The sequence below is a fragment of the Dryobates pubescens genome, chromosome 11 (genome assembly GCF_014839835.1).
Source record: "Dryobates pubescens isolate bDryPub1 chromosome 11, bDryPub1.pri, whole genome shotgun sequence".
Taxonomy (NCBI): Eukaryota; Metazoa; Chordata; class Aves; order Piciformes; family Picidae; genus Dryobates; species Dryobates pubescens.
The window spans coordinates 25,056,287-25,075,583 of NC_071622.1; the positions used below are offsets into that span (position 1 = coordinate 25,056,287).

The window sequence follows — 19,297 nt, forward strand, 5'->3', positions numbered from 1 at the left end:
GGTAGGAGTCATCTACACACAGTTAGATTTTTTTAAAAAAATTTTTTAATTTTTCCCCCAAACTGTAATTTTCATTTTAAGTAACATTTTGTTTACTTCTCTGTTTGGGGAATACATCTTTATTTATAGATGACTCTGCATGAAATAGTGGCTTTCTAAAAGAGGCTGGGAATGTTTCATCTGATCACAATGTATTTTGATTTGAATTCCTTGCTATCCCCATAGTATACATTTTTAAGCTGGACATATTTACTTCTAAAGCTTGGTATCTGTTACCTGGGAATGGTGGTGAATGGATAAATTGTGTTATTTCCACCCAGTCAGCAGATCCCTGGTTTAGCATGTAATTTCTCTTGGAAAGACTCTTCAGTACAAATGCTTGTAACATTGAATAGCAGAATCTGGTAAACTGTTAAGTTTTTGAAACAAAGGATGATGAATATGCTTTGTGTGCCACACTAATAACTCTTATTAATTTTATTAGATTTTGTATCATCTTGAAATGAGTTTTTTTGAAGTATACAATGAGAAAGTTCATGATTTGCTTGTCTTTAAAGCTGAAAGTGGACAGAAGAAACAACCAGTAAGTTGCTCACAGAAGCAAGTATATGCATAATCTCAAAGCAGTGGCATCTATTCTGTAAACAAAAATGCACAAATGACAAATGATTGTTTTGTTATCTAACTGCCTTGGATTGTTGTAAAAACATGATTCAGGAAAAAAATAAAGAGGATATACTGCATTTAAATTGCTATTCAAATAAGCTCTTTAACCTTGGGGCTTACATAGACTAGTTGTATTGCAGTAGGAGTGTTGTGATCTGAGTTCTGTCACTGATTTTGAATGGAACTATTAAACTTGGAAAAATATTTTATTGCAGAAAAGTTGTGGGTTTGTTGGTTTGTGTGTTTTGGGGGGTGGTGGTGGTTTTTTTTTAATATCTTATGTATGATAGATGTTCTTGCATTTAGCTCTACAAGCAGTGGCCTGGTGCACTCTGCTATGACAGATGGAAAAAATGAGTTGTATCAGAAAATACCGTACTAGATGATTCACAATAAGTTTTGTTAATGATAAACATTGTGCTAAGGATGTAAATAGATTTTCTTGTAATTTGAAGATATTCCTGAGTTCTAGGTTGAACTAATTTACTCATAGTAACTGTTCTTTTAAAATTATTCTTTCCAGCTTCGTGTAAGAGAACATTCAGTGTTAGGACCATATGTGGAAGGTCTGACAGTGTAAGTTTTAACTATTCTCATTTTAATAACTATGTGGTGTAATCCTGAAAGAGTGCATTAATTGTTATCTTGAGGCTCTGTGAAAGCTTGTGTACTCACCAATAAATTAGACAAGTATCATGTATTCTGTGTAACCATGTCTAGTTTGACTTAAGGTGGTACTTGTATTGCTTTAATGAAATAAGCATGTGGAAGTCTCAAGCCAACTTGAGCTTTCATAGTATATTTACATTTTGTCTGTAACTGGAGAAATGTTTCAGAACTTAGGCAGGAAGGGAAACTGTAGAAAGAAAACAGTCTGAACCCAAACTTCTTTTTTTTCCCTCCCACCTTAGGAATGTTGTCAATTCTTACTCTGATATCCAGGTAAGAGTTATTTGGTTGATAAAAGGGAATCCAAATATTTCTACTTGCTCCTTCCATCACTGCTGAAAATGAAATTCTGTGGATGGGAGGAAAGTGACTTACAAAATATCCAGTAGTTTATGATACTTCAGCTAATTTTGTAAAAGGATAGTGTCCTATATAATGGAGCTAAGTAAGTCCATAAAGGCAAGTGTCACTCTCTTCCCATGGTTCTCTTGTCAGTTTTAATTGCTCCCTTACAGAGTTGTTATTTTGTGTTAATAAACTTTATTTGTGAACATGTTACTCTTCAGTTAACTTCCCAAAGTAGGTTTTAGTTTCCAAACCTGATTTTTCTCTTGCAGAGTTGGCTTGAACTAGGAAATAAGCAAAGAGCGACAGCTGCTACAGTAATGAATGACAAGAGCTCTAGATCTCATTCTGTTTTCACCCTTGTCATGACACAAACCAAGGTACTGCTGAGTGGGTTATGTCTGTTCAAATCAGGTAGTAAAAAGTTGCTTTGTGTGCTGCCTAGAAAACTGTTTGAGAATATACTTGAAGATGATCACTGAAGCAATGGGGCATTTTACTATGGCTTTCTGCACAATGAGACTTGTTTTATTTTACATACTTTTGAGTAAATTTTGATGTCAATGTGCTGCCTGTATTTCATAGTGGCAATATAAATGTGTCCAGACTGGCAGATCTAGGAGCAGTTCTAATCTTCTGAGTGTGAGAAGATCTGAAATCCAAATTGAGGCCAGACCTAATTTCACACTACTGACAATGCATGTTAGCTTCTAAGAAGGTTAGGCTATGCAAGGTGCATAGCTGTGCTGAATTTCTGCAGGTGATGAGCTGGGACAATGGTAGGAGATACAGTTTCTGCTCAATTTCTATACAGTTCACAGAGTAAACCTTTCCTTGCTTTAGGATGCCTCTCATCCATGTGTCTCCAGGATATAGGGACTAAAACCCATCTGATTTATAAATGTGTAAGAGACAAAACCTGACTTGGTGAGATGAGCTTGAAAATGGAAATGCAATAGGTAGGGCTCCTCAGAAATCTAGTGTGTTAGTTTTTCCATTCACAAATAACTTACTGGTTTAGGATTGTTTGTTGTTTTGCAAACCAAACCACCACCAACAAAATAAATGGAAGTATCAATTTTTGCAATGTATTTAAAGTGAACAGTTTGTCACATTTCTGCTTGTCTGCAGGCTTTTTGTTTCAGTTTGAATACAAACATCTCCTTTCTTTCCAGGTAGAATTTGTGAATGAAGAACAATGTGATCGTAGGCTTACCAGTCACATAAATCTGATTGATCTAGCTGGCAGTGAATGCTGCTCAACAGCTCAGACCACTGGAGAAAGGCTGAAGGTAAACCAGTGCTGGAAATCTGTGGAAAGGATTGACTCCAAAGAATGCCTCAACTCAAAAGCATCCTCATGTGTCAGAACTCCAGTTCCTATCTAGCAGTTGTAAAAGGATACGCAGCCCTATTGCTTGTCAATGTTGTATAGCATTTTGGTAGCAGGGGTGGATGGCCCTAAGAAGCTGTTCTAACTATGTAGTATGGAAGGCTACATCTTGCATATGACAGCAATATGGGATATTCTTGCATCTTATTATTGTTTTTTAATTAGTGGTGATTTTGAATATGGTACAGCTATACCATACATAGAAGAAGCACAACTAAATGAACAGCACAATCAATAACATGGCACAAGAAGATACAACGGCAGTGTAATTTTTATTTTTGCTTTGTGTAGGAGGGTGCGAGTATCAATAAATCACTGTTGACCCTTGGAAAGGTTATTTCTGCACTCTCTAAACAATCTCAAAATGGAAAGAAAACTTTCATTCCTTACCGGGAATCTGTCCTTACTTGGTATGTACAATTCAGAATGTTTTTTTATGTAGAAGTAAAGGCTTTCTCAGATTGTGAATTCCTCTTCTATTCAGAAGGTGTCGCTTCACCTTCTTCCTTTCTTTACCTGTTGAATCAGTTAAAGAACAAACAGTATCTTGGTTTGTATTTTAAGTAGCTTACAAGCCTTCTCACACGTAGCAAGATCCTAGGTATTTTGTGTTTAATCTATTCAGATTGAAAAGTTTAATTTTTCTCTCGATGTGGGGGCCAGGGATTGATTTCTATACTGTCCTGTCCAATGAAGGTTGTTAAAGGAAAGTCTTGGTGGAAATTCACAAACTGCTATGATTGCCACAGTAAGTCCAGCTGCCAGCAGTATAGAGGAAACACTCAACACGCTTCGCTATGCAAAGGAAGCTTGTTCAATTATCAATGTTGCTAAAGTAAATGAAGATGTGAATGCCAAGGTAATCAGAGGTGAGGTTAACATCTGCAGTCTTTGAGGTTTGTTTTTTATTTGCATGTGTATTTAAGTGCTTTGTAAGAGTTGTAACTACTAAAAACAATCAACAGTGGTTGGCTGACCACTTGTTAACCAGGCTAATACAACTTAGAGCATCTTCCTTTTTGTGAGCTGCCTTTTTGGGTTTTTTGTTGGCAAAAGTTCAGATGGTATCTTAGGCTACATTTGAGAACCTGGATTGGGGAAAGGTGTTCAACTTCTAATTAAATAACAGGATGAATTTTCTAGTATCATGATGAAATGTCTAAACCCTGTTTTGATGACTTTTTTCCAATGTATGCTGTATGTCTGATTTGTGGAATGCAGAATTGAAAGCTGAAATTGAAAAACTGAAGGCAGCTCAGAAAAGAGCTGTGAACACTGACCCTGAGAAGTACAGATGTTATTTGAAGGAAATAACATCTCTGAGAATAAAATTGCACCAGCAGGAGAAGGACATGGCAGAAATGCAAAGGTCAGTCATTGTGTGTCTTTCTTTAAAATAGAAATGGTAAAATTTATATACTTTAATCTTTCTCCTAATATGTTGTCATTCTTCCTGATACATTAAGGGCCTGGAAAGAAAAATTTGACCATGCAGAAAAAAGGAAATTAGAAGATATAAAAGAACTGCAGGTATGTTTTATTTCTTCTCTTTATTTTCTATAGGACACAGTACAGAAAATATAGTATTAAGCCTTTCAGGAAAGTTGGAGTACCTGTAAAATTTGGTTCCCTTAGTCCTAGTTTTTAACAGACTGCTGTGACTTCTTAGGAAAAAAAAAATTAACATAGATGTTTGAATGTACAAAGTGAATTGTTTTTTTATGCAGAGCTGTCTTTTATCTAGAAAGCAGGAATTGCATTCAAAATGGACAATCGACTACCAAATCTTGTCAATCTCAATGAAGATCCTCAGCTTTCTGAGGTGCTGTTGTATATGATCAAAGAAGGAGAAACTACAGTTGGAAGGTGTACACCAAATTCAAAACACGATATTCAGCTTTCTGGAGTGCTAATTGCTGATGACCATTGGTATGTAGTGTTTTTAAGTGTTGTTTTTTTTTTTTTAATGCTTGCAGTGAGAGCAGCAAATTTTTTTTTTTTGCCCTCACCCTTTCCTTTCTTTAGAACTCACTATTCCTTCTGGCAGTAGCAAAATATGGTTCTCTAACCAGGAAAATGCTACTTAGGGGGAAAATTGTGTGCTGTTCAGTAATTAAGCTAACTTCCTTCTGTTGCCTCCAGAAATCTGTTAACCCAGGGCAGTTTAATTTCTTCGTTAATTCTATTCATGTAGTAAAATTTTCTATTTGTGCATAAAGGCTGGAAAAGGACATGGTCAAATGATGCTGTGTGATAACTAAGATGTTATAGTCAAGGGAAAAGCAAAATGCCTTGACAGTTCTTACATGAACTAAAAAAGGGAAGTAACAGCCGTATTGCAGTAATATTCCTTAAAATACATCCCATGCCATTGAGACAATGCTGGAAGAAGCTTAACAAATCAATTATGAAACCCGTGAAAGGTATCACTATGTTGTGAAATTAAGCACTATTGAAGAAATGCTCGGATGACAGGCTATTGGAGTACTTTTTATTTAGTAGTGAAATCTTTTTAGATATAAATTGTCTTTTGAAATACAAGTTATCACTTGTTATAACATACATAACTAAAGAGTATGAAGATGTTGTTTTTTCAGATGTGGAGTGACAGGACAGTATCTGAAGCATGAATTTTAGTCTTTTAAGAAACATGATATGCAATTAATGCAAACTACTGATACCACATTTCTTGTTTTCAGTATTATAAAAAATACTGTTGGCCAAGTGAGTATTATTCCACTGAGAGAAGCAAAGACATATGTAAATGGGAAATGCATTTTAGACCCAACAGTTCTGCATCATGTGAGTAATTAATTTGGTAAAGGTAATATGCACATGTGGTGATGTCTTTGCTTGGTTAATATCACAGCTTCAGACTGCAGGGTTTCTTGGAAAGCTCTGAAATGGTAAACTTATGTCTCTTCCTTCTTCATTTCTAGCCCCACTCCTTATACCTTAAGTTCTGTAAATTTGCTTACAAATCTAAAAGCACAAACCTTTCCCCCTGCCCCTTTCACAATAGGGTGATCGTGTGATCCTTGGGGGAGACCATTATTTCAGGTTTAATCATCCAGCAGAAGTTCAGAAAGTTAAAAGGCCATCTTGTGGAACTATGCTTTTGCATGAGGGTCCAAAAGATTTTGAGTTTGCAAAGAATGAGCTGCTTATTGCACAGAGAACACAGTAAGTATCATTTAATCTTGTTCTAAAAATTCAGAAGTTAGTGCAACCATGCAATAAATTGTTAAGAAATAATAATATTATTTCACACTTAAGGGGAAGTTGGAAAATAGCAAATCTGTGGCTAAGTCCATTTATAATGGAAATGGAAGTCCTGGACTTAGCTGAAATGAATGTACACCTCTAGATTGTGGTGATCACATCTCAGTCCTGTTGTCAAGAATGTAAATCATTATTAAAGAAACATTGTGCTCCAGAAATCCTCAAAGTAGTGTATGTGGAACTGACTTTTGATGGTTTAGGGGAAATGTAAAGCCCCAAAAGCAAATGTCTTAAAATGAGATGTACCCAAACTTGCAACATTTCTGTGATGGTGGGGAACTTGAGACAGTAAAATGTTGTTTTTACTTACTTTGTTTTTGGGAGTTATTAAACCTCCAAGACTCATTGGCTTAAAATTTACTTTTCTGCATCTTGATGTGATTTTGTGAGTTTCTATTACAGTTCTTAATTTGTGTATAATGAAATAAACATAGAAATCAAGTGGGCTTCAAAATTTTGGAATGTCTTCAGTCTTCACCAGTGTCTGTTTTCCTTGTGAAATCAAAAATATCTGTAGAGTATAAAAGTTACTTTTAAAGAAACAAAAACATTCTCATATTTTTACTGCTCAAGTTAGAGGCTCCTGATGTGATAGAAGAAAAGATTTTGCTCTCTATGCAGCCTATAAGAGATTAAAGCCAGCATTCTGAATGCGTGATGTTTCCACTCATAGGCTTGAATCAGAAATTGAAGAGGCACGTCTCAAAGCCAAGGAAGAAATGATGCAAAGTGTCCAAATTGTGAAAGAGATGGTGCAGCAAGAACTGACCTCGCAAAAAGAAGTTTATGAAAGCAAAATAAAATCACTAGAAGCAGAGGTGGTAAGTTGCTGTTGCATTACATAAAATATATTGATAATGTAAACCAGAAGCTGTAGTAAGGGGTTTCCATTTGTTTAGTCAGGGCTTTTTTTTGTCTTGATTCCGTCTTAGGGAATACTAAGCTTTAAGTTTTATTTTATTTTTTTAATCAACCTTACCTAACATAAGAAGTAGGAAAGTAGATATCAAAATTATTCTAGGAATCTTATTTTATAGAATTAATCAGAACCAAAATGGTAATCTAATGTAAATTTGAGGGTGTAACTTGTATGTAATGGAAAAATCCCTGCAAAATCTAACATTCTAACACTAAAGTATTTTAGTTAGTACTGCTTTTTTTTTTCCTTCCTAGTTTGTGTGCTACTGTTTATTTTTTCCACAATTTTACATAGAAATTCATGTAGAATAATTACGGTAAAACAATAATGGAGGATCTTATTTCTTCAGTGTGGTATAGAAGACAATGTGATGTTTATGAACTGGGTTATGACTGATTGCTGACACTGGGCTGAGTAGCCCACAGGGGCTGTGTGTATTAAATGTATTGAAGTTAAAATAAAGCCTAATATCTGCCTAAGGCATAAGTCAGTAAAGCTGAAGAAGTGATTTATCTCCTTTCATTTGTGTGCTTTGGTTTTGTGGGGTGTGTTGTGTGTGTGTGTCTTAGAGAGAAGAATCTCGTAAGAAACAAATGCAAGAACTGAATAACCAAGAAGCTGCAACTAAAATACAGGAGCTAGAGAAGGCAAAGCAAAACCTGGAGCTAGAATTACGCTTCAATAAGAAGCGTTTAGAAATGGAGACCTTGGCTACTAAGCAGGTAATTTCAAAATAAAGTGTTTTAGGAGATGATAAATTGTGGTTTGTTTGTGGGTTGGTTTGCATGTGTTTGTGGTTTTGGTTTTGCCTTGTTTCACGTGTTGTGACTTTTTTTTTTAATAAATAATTGGATGCTTCTGAAGCATTTTTTATTCTATGTGATTTTGTGTAAAAGCACAGATTGTTTGTTTGCCCTCTCAGAATGCTGTATTAAATTGGAGGATAAACTAATGCTGACCTTATATAGTATGGATGGTTTTGTTCATGTACCAAACTGCGACACCATTGCCAGTGCCAAAACTTGTGACTCTAGACATTAATAGGAGTAGTGACAGGTTTTTGGCTGATGTTTAGGTATTTGTTGTAACAAATATATGTAACTTTTAAAAAAGTATATTTTTTTTAATGCACAGCAGTATCTAAGCAAAAGAAAAAAACCTTTCACTTTGAAGATTATGGGCTTAATATTGATAGAGCTTGATGTCCAATAGAAATGTCATTCTGTTCTGTTAGTCTTTAAAATGACAGGAACAAAAAATTTTGCTTCAATACATACCATTGAATGAGCAAGTTTGTTTTAAACCCCATTTCCCCACCCAGGCTCTAGAAGATCATAATGTTCGTCATACAAAGATACTTGAAGCTCTGGAAGCTGAGAAGCAGAAGATTGCTGAAGAAATACATACCCTTCAGAAGAACCGTGGAAGTGGGAATAAAAGTATGAATAGTATGCTTGTACATAATATTGTAAAAACAATGCTGACCTCTTTTGCTTGTTGGGCTTGGATTTAGTGGATGTGACTCCAAGAGCTTTTTTTCTTGTTTAACAGTTCTGTAATGATCCTGAACATTTTGGTTGCTATGGTTCCCCCTTTCTATTTGTAAACTGTTTGTTAAACTGTGCTAAAAGCTCTGTTTGTAATTATTCTCAAAGTGATTAGGTGGACGGCATGTAGTCTGTTTACCTCAAGTACTTTAAGTCCATCCCCCACCTGCCTGAACTCCTTAGGTGGTAGCTCATTGGAGAAACAGGAGTAACATTCATTCTGCTTAGCTTCCTACCTAAAATTACTATATAGTGTCTTGTCTTAGACCTCTATTTTTGGGCTTTTATAAAGAATTGTCTTGGCTAAGAGGGTTATTTTCCCAATTTATGGGGAATTCACAGAATTACTGGCTGAATTCCACTGAAGTTTTTTGGTTGTGGTTTCTTTATGCCTTTTTTTTGTTTGTTTTTAAAGTTGTTGCTTCATATTTTGTGATCCACTTAATCACGATCTGCTATGTTCTTTACTAGTTCTACTTAACTGGAATTCTCTGAAGCTATCTATGATGATCAAAGAGGCCAACACCATTAGTAATGAAGTAGGGCAAAACATGGTTTTCTGCAGGTGAGTATGTGAGTTGGTTAACTATAGGGGATTGTGTAAATACACCTATATCTATAAAATGAGATATATATGTGTCATTGGGGGATGGATTCTGGATGTGCAGTGAGCTGCTTGTTTTTCTTTAAACACTTCTATTAAATCGAATGTGATAAATCACTTTTCCATACAAGTTTCAGATAATTGTGTAGTTTAGTCTTCTTGGAAAAGTGAATATCTACTTTGAATTTTACATTAAGTCATTAAAGAGATGTCTATAGAAAACTTTTTTTTTTGAGTATGATGTGGAGGTGACTATTCTGATGCCTGTGTACATTGTGCTTTGGTTCACGTATTAAAGTGATTCTAGAGCATGCTAGCTGCATACCTTTGGGAGAAAACTAAACCAGGGAATGTCAGACACTAGGAGACGTTCAGTTCACAGACCCACAGCAGAGGTAGCTCAAAGTAAAAACCTCAGAACATACTTACAGTGGATATAAAGTATTTGAGACCAGTTGTTTAACTCCAGAGATCCTTTGCTGTGCCATGTTACTTGCTAGCAGTAGCTGAAGAGCATTCTGGAAGTGGATCTGTGTGTTGGCGAGGTGTTCTTAGGGTTAAGTGGAGATATATTTGTTCAGAGGAAACTCTGTATCATTTGTTAAAAACGGTAAATGCGGGTAAGCCAGAACTCTGTAGCAGATGTAGGTATTACTGAGTTTTGCAGATGCTGCCTTTCCACATCCTTCAAGAACTTGGGCAGTAGAATTCTGTAGCGTGTATTTGGTTCTTAGTTTCCTGAGAAGCAAGACTTCTGTCTCCTTTACATATAACTTTAATATATTTTTGTTTGTTTCTGTTTGTAATCACATTTTTAGCTGTATTATCCTACCTAGAAGTACCTGGTTTATTTTTGCAGTGTGAATAATGGTTCGTTGTGTCTTTTTGTACAACTTTTTCAAATTCTTAGGCATGACAAAGTTGATGATAAAACAGGAACAGTGTCTTCCGTTCAGGTGCAGGTTCGTAACATCAAACTGGGAATAGCAACTTTCTGGAGCCTAGAGAAATTTGAATGTAAACTGGCAGCAATGAAAGAACTCTATGAGGTCAGTAACAACTGAAGAAAACCTCTAATAATCAATAATACTTTGAAAGAGAAGATTTTGATCTGTGCAGGAGGAAAATCTTGGGGTGTTTTGTTGGTGGTGTGGCTTTGGTTTTTTTTTTTTTAAACATGCTCTTAAACCCTAAAAGTTTCTGATTAAATGTAACTACACACACTTGTTCATCACATGGAAAAAGAAGGGTAGAAATACCTTACTTTATTCAGGTAAATTTTTTTATACAGTATTTGAAGTAGTAAAATGACTGCTTTGTGGTTCTTCTGTACTAGAAGAAGAAATCTCAACTGTTAGAGCACTGAAGGTGTGGTAGGGAATAATATGAAAGCTTGAAAGCTTTTTACAATTCAGAGTGCTCTTTTTTCTAATTTTATTCTTTAATAAGATGTAATTTTTTTTTTATTATGTGAAATAATAGCTTCTTTATGTGTAAGTATATATCTGCAATAAAATTCTTTCAATCTTACATACAAAAAGGGGAAAACTATCCAAGAAGGCCGGGGGAAAAAAGCCCTGCAATAACAGTACGATAGAACTCTCTAATGTGCAAGTATTACTGGAGACAGAAGGACATTGCCCTGTTTTGGATCTTAAAAGTATCAGAGGCTGTATTCTATTTCCTGAACAGAACTTGCTAAAACAATTACAGTTTTTACTTTTTATCTGGATTTGTGTAAATGATATCCCCAGAGCTTTCTAAGTCTGGCATGTGGAGAGAGCTGAGAAAGTTGTGGACATGGTATACTGTATCTCAGATGCTGTATGGTTGGGTGTCTTTGCTAAATGTTTATCTTGGTTTAGTTTGTCTCCACTTACAGCTGAAGTTGGCTGGCAGTCACTTATCTTGATTATACATATCCTAATAAAAAATGTAAAACTACTTCCTACTGTTAGTTGAACATACTGCCTTCATCTTCACAGCAAATGCTTTATCATCGCTCTACTTCTGTTTAACTCTCTTCCTCCCTTGTATTTTCTTTATTATTTCAGAGTAATGACAGCAGTAAAGCTGCTGATGTATTTTATGACCCTGCTGATGAGTGGGAACCTGACCTTTCAGATGTCTCAGTTTCTTCTCTTTCCAGAAGAAGGTAATACTAACTTGCAGCTCCTTCATCTGTGCTTAGAGCAAAAAATAATTTGTGTAACTATCTAAACATACTTCTGTGCCACTAACATAATTCTTCTTTTGCTGTATTAGAATGTCAAACATACACATTAAATGGAAATGTATGTAAGTATTTGTGAGAGGGGAGGAAAGTTTAAGTTTTATATACCTCACTATGATTTGCTGTCTTCATTTTCAAAATGTATACTAGCATGCAGCATGTCAATAACTGCCCAGTAAAGCAGTTTGGCAGATTAAACAGCGATGGTTCTGAGGTCAGACATACCATACATGCAATGTATGTCTAATCAGTGCCAAAAGGTTTTATGTATGATTGTTGACAACCAGCTGGAGGTAATTAAAGGCTGTTCCAAATTATGTCAGAAAGCTAGCTCAGAAACTGATACATTTGTTTGTAGCACAGGACTTTTAACCTGCTGAGGACCCACAGGTTATAGTTATTAGATAACCACATTTAATTAGTGACATAAGAGATTTTAAGTTAGGTGCTTGAACATCTGTTCCTATCCTTACTTACTTTATACACTGTGCCAGCTGAAGAATTCTCTTCATTCTTTTATCTTTCCTCATGAACAAGAATCGGGAACAAAAGCGTCTTCAAACCAGGCATGCATTTTGACAAAACGTGTAAGGCTTTCTAAACCATATGTCAAGATATCATCAGTGCAGAGTCAAATGTGTCATTTTTAATGTTTCCTTCATGCTTCTCTAAAAATGAAAACTTTTTTTTGAAGGAGTAAATTGTAGCTGGTCTGGGGCCTTGCATTTGAAATTTAAGCATTGTGACTGCGAGTTGTAGATCATAACAGAAATGCTCATGGAGTTTTGGAAAGCATTCCTGATTATTCTAAGTAAACGAAAGTTATCTGATAAGAGTGCAATGCTCTTGATGTGTGGTGACATGGAGCATAAAGCACAGACTGTTTCAAAAGAGAAGGGCTGTTACAGGCTGAATGTGACAAGAGGGTAGACAGGCCAACACTTTGCTAGATCTGCAGTAGCAGAGTGAGGTGAGCAGAGTAGGTCTGAAGAATCAGTCAACAGTCTGAATCCAAGGGTAAGTATGTAGTGATAAGGCAGGACTGAGGTTAAGCTGTGAAAATAGATCAGTGAATCAGGACTAGGTCCAGGAACAGTTGGCAAGGTCAACCTGCAGTCCAGTGACTGCCTGACAATGCCTATGGCAAGAAAGTCCCAGGCAGAACTAGGAAGTCTACAGGTCTCCATCAATGTCATATATGGCCAGGCACAGGCATGGTTTTGACACAACTGCACTGTAAGTCAGGCAGGACCAAGGGCAAGAGACTCATCTTAAATGCAGCTCCAAGAAAAGTTGGGGAGCTCCTACTGAGTCTCCTTCCAGCTCTAAGGCTGGCTGCACTTCACAAACAGTTCTCTTATTGAGGTCTGGCCTCAGGCACTGGCAGTTGAAAACCAGAAGCCAGGCCAGAGAAGCTAAGTTAGCTTGTCAAACTGATGATAGAGAACTTGACAGAACATGTCTTCTACCAAGGAAAATAGCCTCCTGGTCTGTCTTGTCTCTGCAAACAAGGTTTAAAGGAAAGCCAACATATCTGCTTTCTGTGGTCCAAGTAGATAGGAAAGATAGGTTTGTTCTCAAGTTCTAGATAATAATAATAATCCAGTAATCAACCAGTATCTTAAAAATGGGAACATGTAATGAAGATCCTGCTGTAGTAGCAAGAACCTGAAGAAAGTAAATAGGATCCATCCTATGGGGGTGTATTACCTTGCTTTCACTCTGGTTTAGGTTCTAGGTCAAGTTCAACTAATTAAAGTAGATGTTCACTTCGTCTGCCGGATTTCTGTTAATATTCATTGACCTTTCAGTGGATATGGGGAAAGATAGTTATTTTCTTTAAGTTCCTTCATGTTTTCAACCTACTATCCTTTTCTAGAAGTAGAAGTTTCATGAAGAACAAGAGGATTTCTGGATGTTTGTCTGAAATAAAATTGCAACCAGTTCAGAATGTACAGAGTTCCTTTATATCAGGTACTTACTATGGGTGGAACAGCTTTCATTTAATTCTGAGAACTTAAAACTACTATATGTATAAAACAGATGCACTTTAACAGTAGTTTAAAAAAAGAAGTGTGGGTTGGAAAACTACATAAAAAAACCTCTATTTATAATATCTTCAAATTTATAATGTCAAGCTGTTAACAGTAGTGCTTTGTGTATTTTTCATGTTTTAAGGCAAAATCTTCCTGACAAGCACTTATGACCATTACTTAAGCAGAATAATGTTTTAGGTGAATTTCTTAACTGTGCAGGTTAACTGGAGAAAGATGATAGTTCATGTAACAGATTGCCAGAGGTTGAGTCCTTATAGAATAATTTGGAGACTGTTTTTTTGAGTTGATGCTGCTCATTCAAATATTGAGTTTCCCTATTTATTTTTTTTTTTGTCAAATGTTATGAACTTTTTTCCTGAAATATTAGGTACTTCAGTCTTCTAAATATGCATTCTGTTATTTTTAGGTTGGCTGGGTGGTCTTGTCTTTGTTTCCCTGTAGGTATGAATTTATGTGGAACAGAAGGATTCATGTTCAAGAATTCCATTGTGGAATTTTGTCTTTGTACCAACTATATCAAGAAACTATTTGTCATGTTGTATATGCATTTTCTTTTTTTCCTGACTTCCTATCCTGAGTAGTTGAACATTGCTGAAGAAGTAAAATAAAATAGTCATTACGAACACCTACTGACTGTTCACTCCTATGAAGAGTTTCTTGCATATGTATTTTACTTTCACATCATACAGGTTCACAGAACAAGTCCAGCATATGCCCAGGATTTTCTGAGTCATCTCTTCTTGGAATTTGCAAAGAATCTATATGTTCAGCTTTAGATTTATTGGAAGAGAATCATGAAGGAGGAAAAAGCATAGTAGATAGTCTCCTAACTGATTTGTTTATCATTTTCTCTGGGGTGTCTGCCATTTCAAAAGCCTATGAGCAGCAAGATGAAGAAAGTCAAGGAAACTGTAAGTCTCCATTTCATAACAGTTTAAACATTACTAATGACCTGTCTTTCAGATGCAAAAGTATTCATATGTTTGCCTTTCAGAAGAATTAATGTTCCCACTTCCATTTGCAAAGATCTGATGTATTTTTCTCTTCTAGTTTTCTCTCTTGATCATACTGCTCAGTCCTACAGCATCAAAATCATCTCTGCTTTTCAACGGCTTGTGGTTTTAACCAAGCTCTGGTTTAACACCATCCAAGAGTGTCCTGGACCTATAAAAAATGATCAAAAAGTAAAACAGGAAGTAAGAAACTTGGGAGGTTATTTACAGTTACTATTGCAGGTAAAGTATCTTAATCTGTTAATAGAGATGCATTAATGAAATATTGACTACAGACTTGCTAAAAGAACTTACATGTCCAACATGTGCAATGACAAATTGATAAACAGCAAAGGGTGCATTTTTGCTGGCTAAAATCATACTTCCATACACTAGTTCAGAGTAAGGCAAACCTTTCTGTGTCCAGGCCCTGACAATAGCACAGGTTCTTAAACATAGAAGGGGAAAATAAAACATGCCGTGACAAGAGCTAATGCTTCTCTAGGTTGTGAAGTGCTGCTGTTTATAAATTTAAAAACCTGGGGCCAGAAAAAATTTATTTAAGCAATGTAGTGTAGTGATACCATTATTCTCTGTGATTGCAAGATATGGTCTTTTACCTGTGATCACTGGAAGTAGGAAAATGGAAAGTTGACAATGCCTCAAGCTGTTGTGTTACGAACTCTTGTGTTATTGGAAGTTTGTGGTCTTGGACTACAGATGATTTCTAGTTTCAGTCAATGATATGCCTTTATTTCTCAGGGATGTTCTTCAGATATATCCTTGATGGTAACAGAAGCATGGAGCAAAGTAAATCAAACAGTAAAACAAACAATTAAATATGTAGGACACTTGGCAGTAGTCACAGGAACTGATATTTCATTTTCTGAAGAAAACAATGTTCCTTCAACCAGTCTGCAGGTAAAAAAGGTTTATTAGGAATAATAATTTTAATGTTGGCATCACATTTATTTTCAGTCACTGTCTTCATAAGCAAATTATGTGAAACAGCCTGATCAACTAAATCAAATGTTTCCAAGAGTTTCTCTAATACTTTATGCTGAAATGGATACATGTTAAATACCTTTTGAGATATATATTTTTTTTTTCTTGTAAATCCTTCACTTCGAATCTGTATGACTTTCACCTATAAGGAGAGAGAAATATTGTGGGTTGGCTGTTTGGTTTTTGGTTTGGTGTTTTGTTTTGGTGGGGTTTTTTGGTATCTGCACTGGGATTGTACTTAATTGTGGTTAAATGCCACACTGAATTTTCAGAAATCTGAATAAAATTAGGGAAAAGAGGTTGAAGTGCTGAACTCATGTGGTCCAAGAGTAACATGTGACTGCATGAACCAGCACTGAACAATTTGCTCAGAACAAAATTGTTTCTAGCCCACTACGGAGAATCTGTTTTAATTCAAGGCCATGTCAATTCTTTTCTTCATTATGTTTTGAACCTTTGTTTTCAAAGGACTTTATACTTGCCATTTATGATGGAGTAGGCTCAGGGCTGGAGTTTCTCATTGATAGAGTACAGGAAAAAGCAAGAATGGTGCAAAAACAACTTGGGAAACTATGTCCACAAAATGAGGTGAGATGAAAGTAAGATAAAAAACTACTACTATATCTTAGAGGCACTTGAATGTGTCCTGCTCTTTTTCAGCAGTTCTGTTTCATTTTATAGTAAGAATAAAGTTGTGATTAGTAACAGAAAATTGAGATGAGTGATAAGTGGGAATATTAACCATGTAGTGTTTAGTTTTCAGTTGAAGAGGAGTGATAAGCTATTTGCTTCAGGGAGAACAAAAATGTCTTCCTACTCTGTTTATCACTGTTGTCATTCTTACGCCTATAGATAATAGCAAAACTGTCCAAAATCTTGTATGTTCCCATCTGCTTGCATAACTCACAAATGCTTTGTGTTTCCAGCAAAAGGATTTGAGCAGTCTGCTTTCTAGCTTATGTTGTTCACTTGCAGCAGATATACAGGACTCATACAGATTGCTGTGTGTGCTTAAGGTAGTTGGAACAGCAATACAAAAAATTACAGGACAATCTTTCTTTAGTCAATGCTCAAATTTGCTCATTCAGTCCTCCTATGTTAGTGTTGTTGAAAACCTTCCAGGTAGAGTTAATAATGGTGTTTGCAAGTCAAGATTTTTTTAACTGGAAAAATTGCATTTTATGTTGCAAAAGACATGTACTTTTGCTTCTGAGGTTGTTTTTTCAGCAGTATCCCAGCATTCACTGTTATCCTTCTAAAAACATTCATGTACTTTGTCTTGAATCAAGTGTACATTGTAATTAAAAGTTTCTTTGTAGATTCAAAATCGAATCAAAGATAATGCTGTGGCATTAGCCATGTTCCTTGAAAATAACATCTCTTATGGCAGAAAGGTAAGAGAAATGTTTCACAATGTGTGCTTTGAGTCTGGGCTTCAAATTTAAAGGATGTATTTGTCAGAGAACAGAAATTGAAGCTTCCTTCTCTACAGTTGCATGGTATCACTTCCTATCTCAGTGGCATTGTTGTGACTGGAATGCTAAGTTTTAATGCTGCTGCCTTTCCACTCAAAACTATTTGATTTTAATGTAGCTTAAAGTATTTTTGGAGGTTCTTGTATCTTCTTCTCGTGCTCATCACAAACAGCCTAACTTTCTGTTTCAGTCTGGTTTCAGTTGAAAGCCTCAAGTTTAGGAATGCCAGTGTGATTGTGTTAGAAAAGTTTATGGCCATAGTTATTGCTATTATGAATTAAAAGCAAGGGTAGGTTATTTACTTTATCTTCCAGGAGTCACACACTTTTTGGATTTCACAGTTCCATTTTGCCTGTTTTTGTTTGCTTTTTTTCCATCCCTGTCAACAATCTGCTCTTCTTCATAGACCTATCTTAAGTTTTGTGGCTTGACATTGCTTTCATTTTATGTTGCAGCATTGGCCTGTTCTGTGTGACTGAATCTGTTTATAGGTGTGTTTAATAGTTGATATACTGTCATGTATATGGTTCTTTTTACATTTTTTTTTTAAATACAGAAAGAAATAGAACCTCAATTATCACAAGAATCTCTGTATCAGGAAATAAAGAGAAGTACTGACATTGCTGCAAAATATTTGGAATTGGAGCAGTGCCTAGCTGGAGTCTGCCAAATTGTTTTTTCCATGTTCCAAGGTATTTAGCAGGGTTATTACCTGTTTTGACAATCTGTGGACTATAGCAGATGTGTAAAGCAAGAGGGAGGGAGGGTTACTTGGTTTCTCTTTGCAAAATATCGCTTTTGATGATTCTTGGGTTTGTTTTCCATAGGATCATACAGAAACACAAGTCCTCTCAGGAGCTTTGCAGAAAAGATTTCTGTCGTAGCTGGGTATTTTAACAACCATTCCAATATATTTGCCTTGTCTTCTACTTCTGCAAACAATTCTATCCAGAAAATACCTATGCCTTTTATGAACTTGGATGAATTGGAGTCTCTTGTTGATTCCCTCCTTATGAATTATGAACTTGAACAAAGACAGCCATTACTGAAAACTCAAATTCTTTGTAATGAAACTACTGAGACTCAAGGAGGACAGGTTGAAACAAGTGAAGATGACTTTGCTTGGAAAACGATGGGGATTCCAAAACACACACACAAACTCCAGTCTTCACATACCTTTCCTGCAGAGTTTCCACCTGCTAGGATTCAGTGGGTATAAAATGCCATTATTGAGAAATTCAGGGAAAGCCTTTCCCTTAACAGGAAGGGAAAGCAACACATCACAAACCCCTGAAATTTATTGCTGATATTATTAGTAAGGGTTAGGAAAGTAAATTATATGTTTGCATGAGGGTAAGTATCCTAAATTTCACAAGTTAAAAGTTGCATTCCTTAAGGAGCTGTTAAACTTTTAAAACAAAAGGCACTATATTTTATAAAAGTCTTGTTTCCTAAGCCTATAAAAATTAATTTAATGGAGTAAGTTAAAAAAAAATCTATTGGAGATAATATGGAGAAACCAAAGCTGCTGGGGAAATGTAGATGATGTGGGCACCAATTTTTTTTTTTAACGGTGTTGCTTGATTTCTGTGTTATGATCTAGTATTGCTACTGTAACTTAAAAGTGTTTTTTACATCTTTTCCTTTTTCTTAATGTCTTTAAAAGAGAAAACAAACAACAATAAAAACCAAACAAAACCAGAACTTTATTTCTGTTGGGCAAAACTAGCAGAGACTGTAAACATATATTTTATTATCTTACTTCGCTTTAAGTGGTTTTTGTAATCGACTGAAAAATCTAGGCTTAAAGTATCAATGATGGGTTCTCTTCAACTTGATCTGAAGTAAATTCACACTGAGTGTTGTTGCTAGTGAATTATCTTTTGATTGCTCACATCACTTTCAGCACTGTTCATAGTGGATTAGGAGCAGCTCTTCCTATGAGGTGGTAGAGAACTTTACCAATCGGCTACTTCCTTGTGCTTTTTACTGTAGTCATTATTTAATCTCTTACCTTTATTCTGCTGGCTGAAGCCAATGAAATTCAACAGCAAAGATGAAAAGCAATTGTAGTTTTCATTGTTGAGTAGTGGATCATAGGAACCCCAGA

General features: G+C 35.7%; 1 protein-coding gene across 1 annotated transcript; it reads left to right on the plus strand.

The window, feature by feature from the left end:
* Positions 1-487: 487 nt before the first annotated feature.
* Positions 488-18,521, plus strand: KIF14 (kinesin family member 14). Its single transcript, XM_054165356.1, has 26 exons — positions 488-583; positions 1,190-1,242; positions 1,578-1,608; positions 1,953-2,060; positions 2,856-2,972; positions 3,365-3,483; positions 3,770-3,942; positions 4,295-4,442; positions 4,540-4,603; positions 4,818-5,002; positions 5,773-5,875; positions 6,096-6,256; positions 7,029-7,176; positions 7,844-7,996; positions 8,596-8,722; positions 9,293-9,386; positions 10,336-10,474; positions 11,480-11,580; positions 13,538-13,632; positions 14,405-14,626; positions 14,766-14,950; positions 15,470-15,637; positions 16,181-16,300; positions 17,032-17,106; positions 17,744-17,879; positions 18,015-18,521. The coding sequence occupies exons 1-26, from the start codon at positions 503-505 to the stop codon at positions 18,404-18,406; spliced, it is 3,498 nt and encodes a 1,165-aa protein (XP_054021331.1). The 5' UTR covers positions 488-502; the 3' UTR covers positions 18,407-18,521.
* The last annotated feature ends 776 nt before the right edge of the window (positions 18,522-19,297 follow it).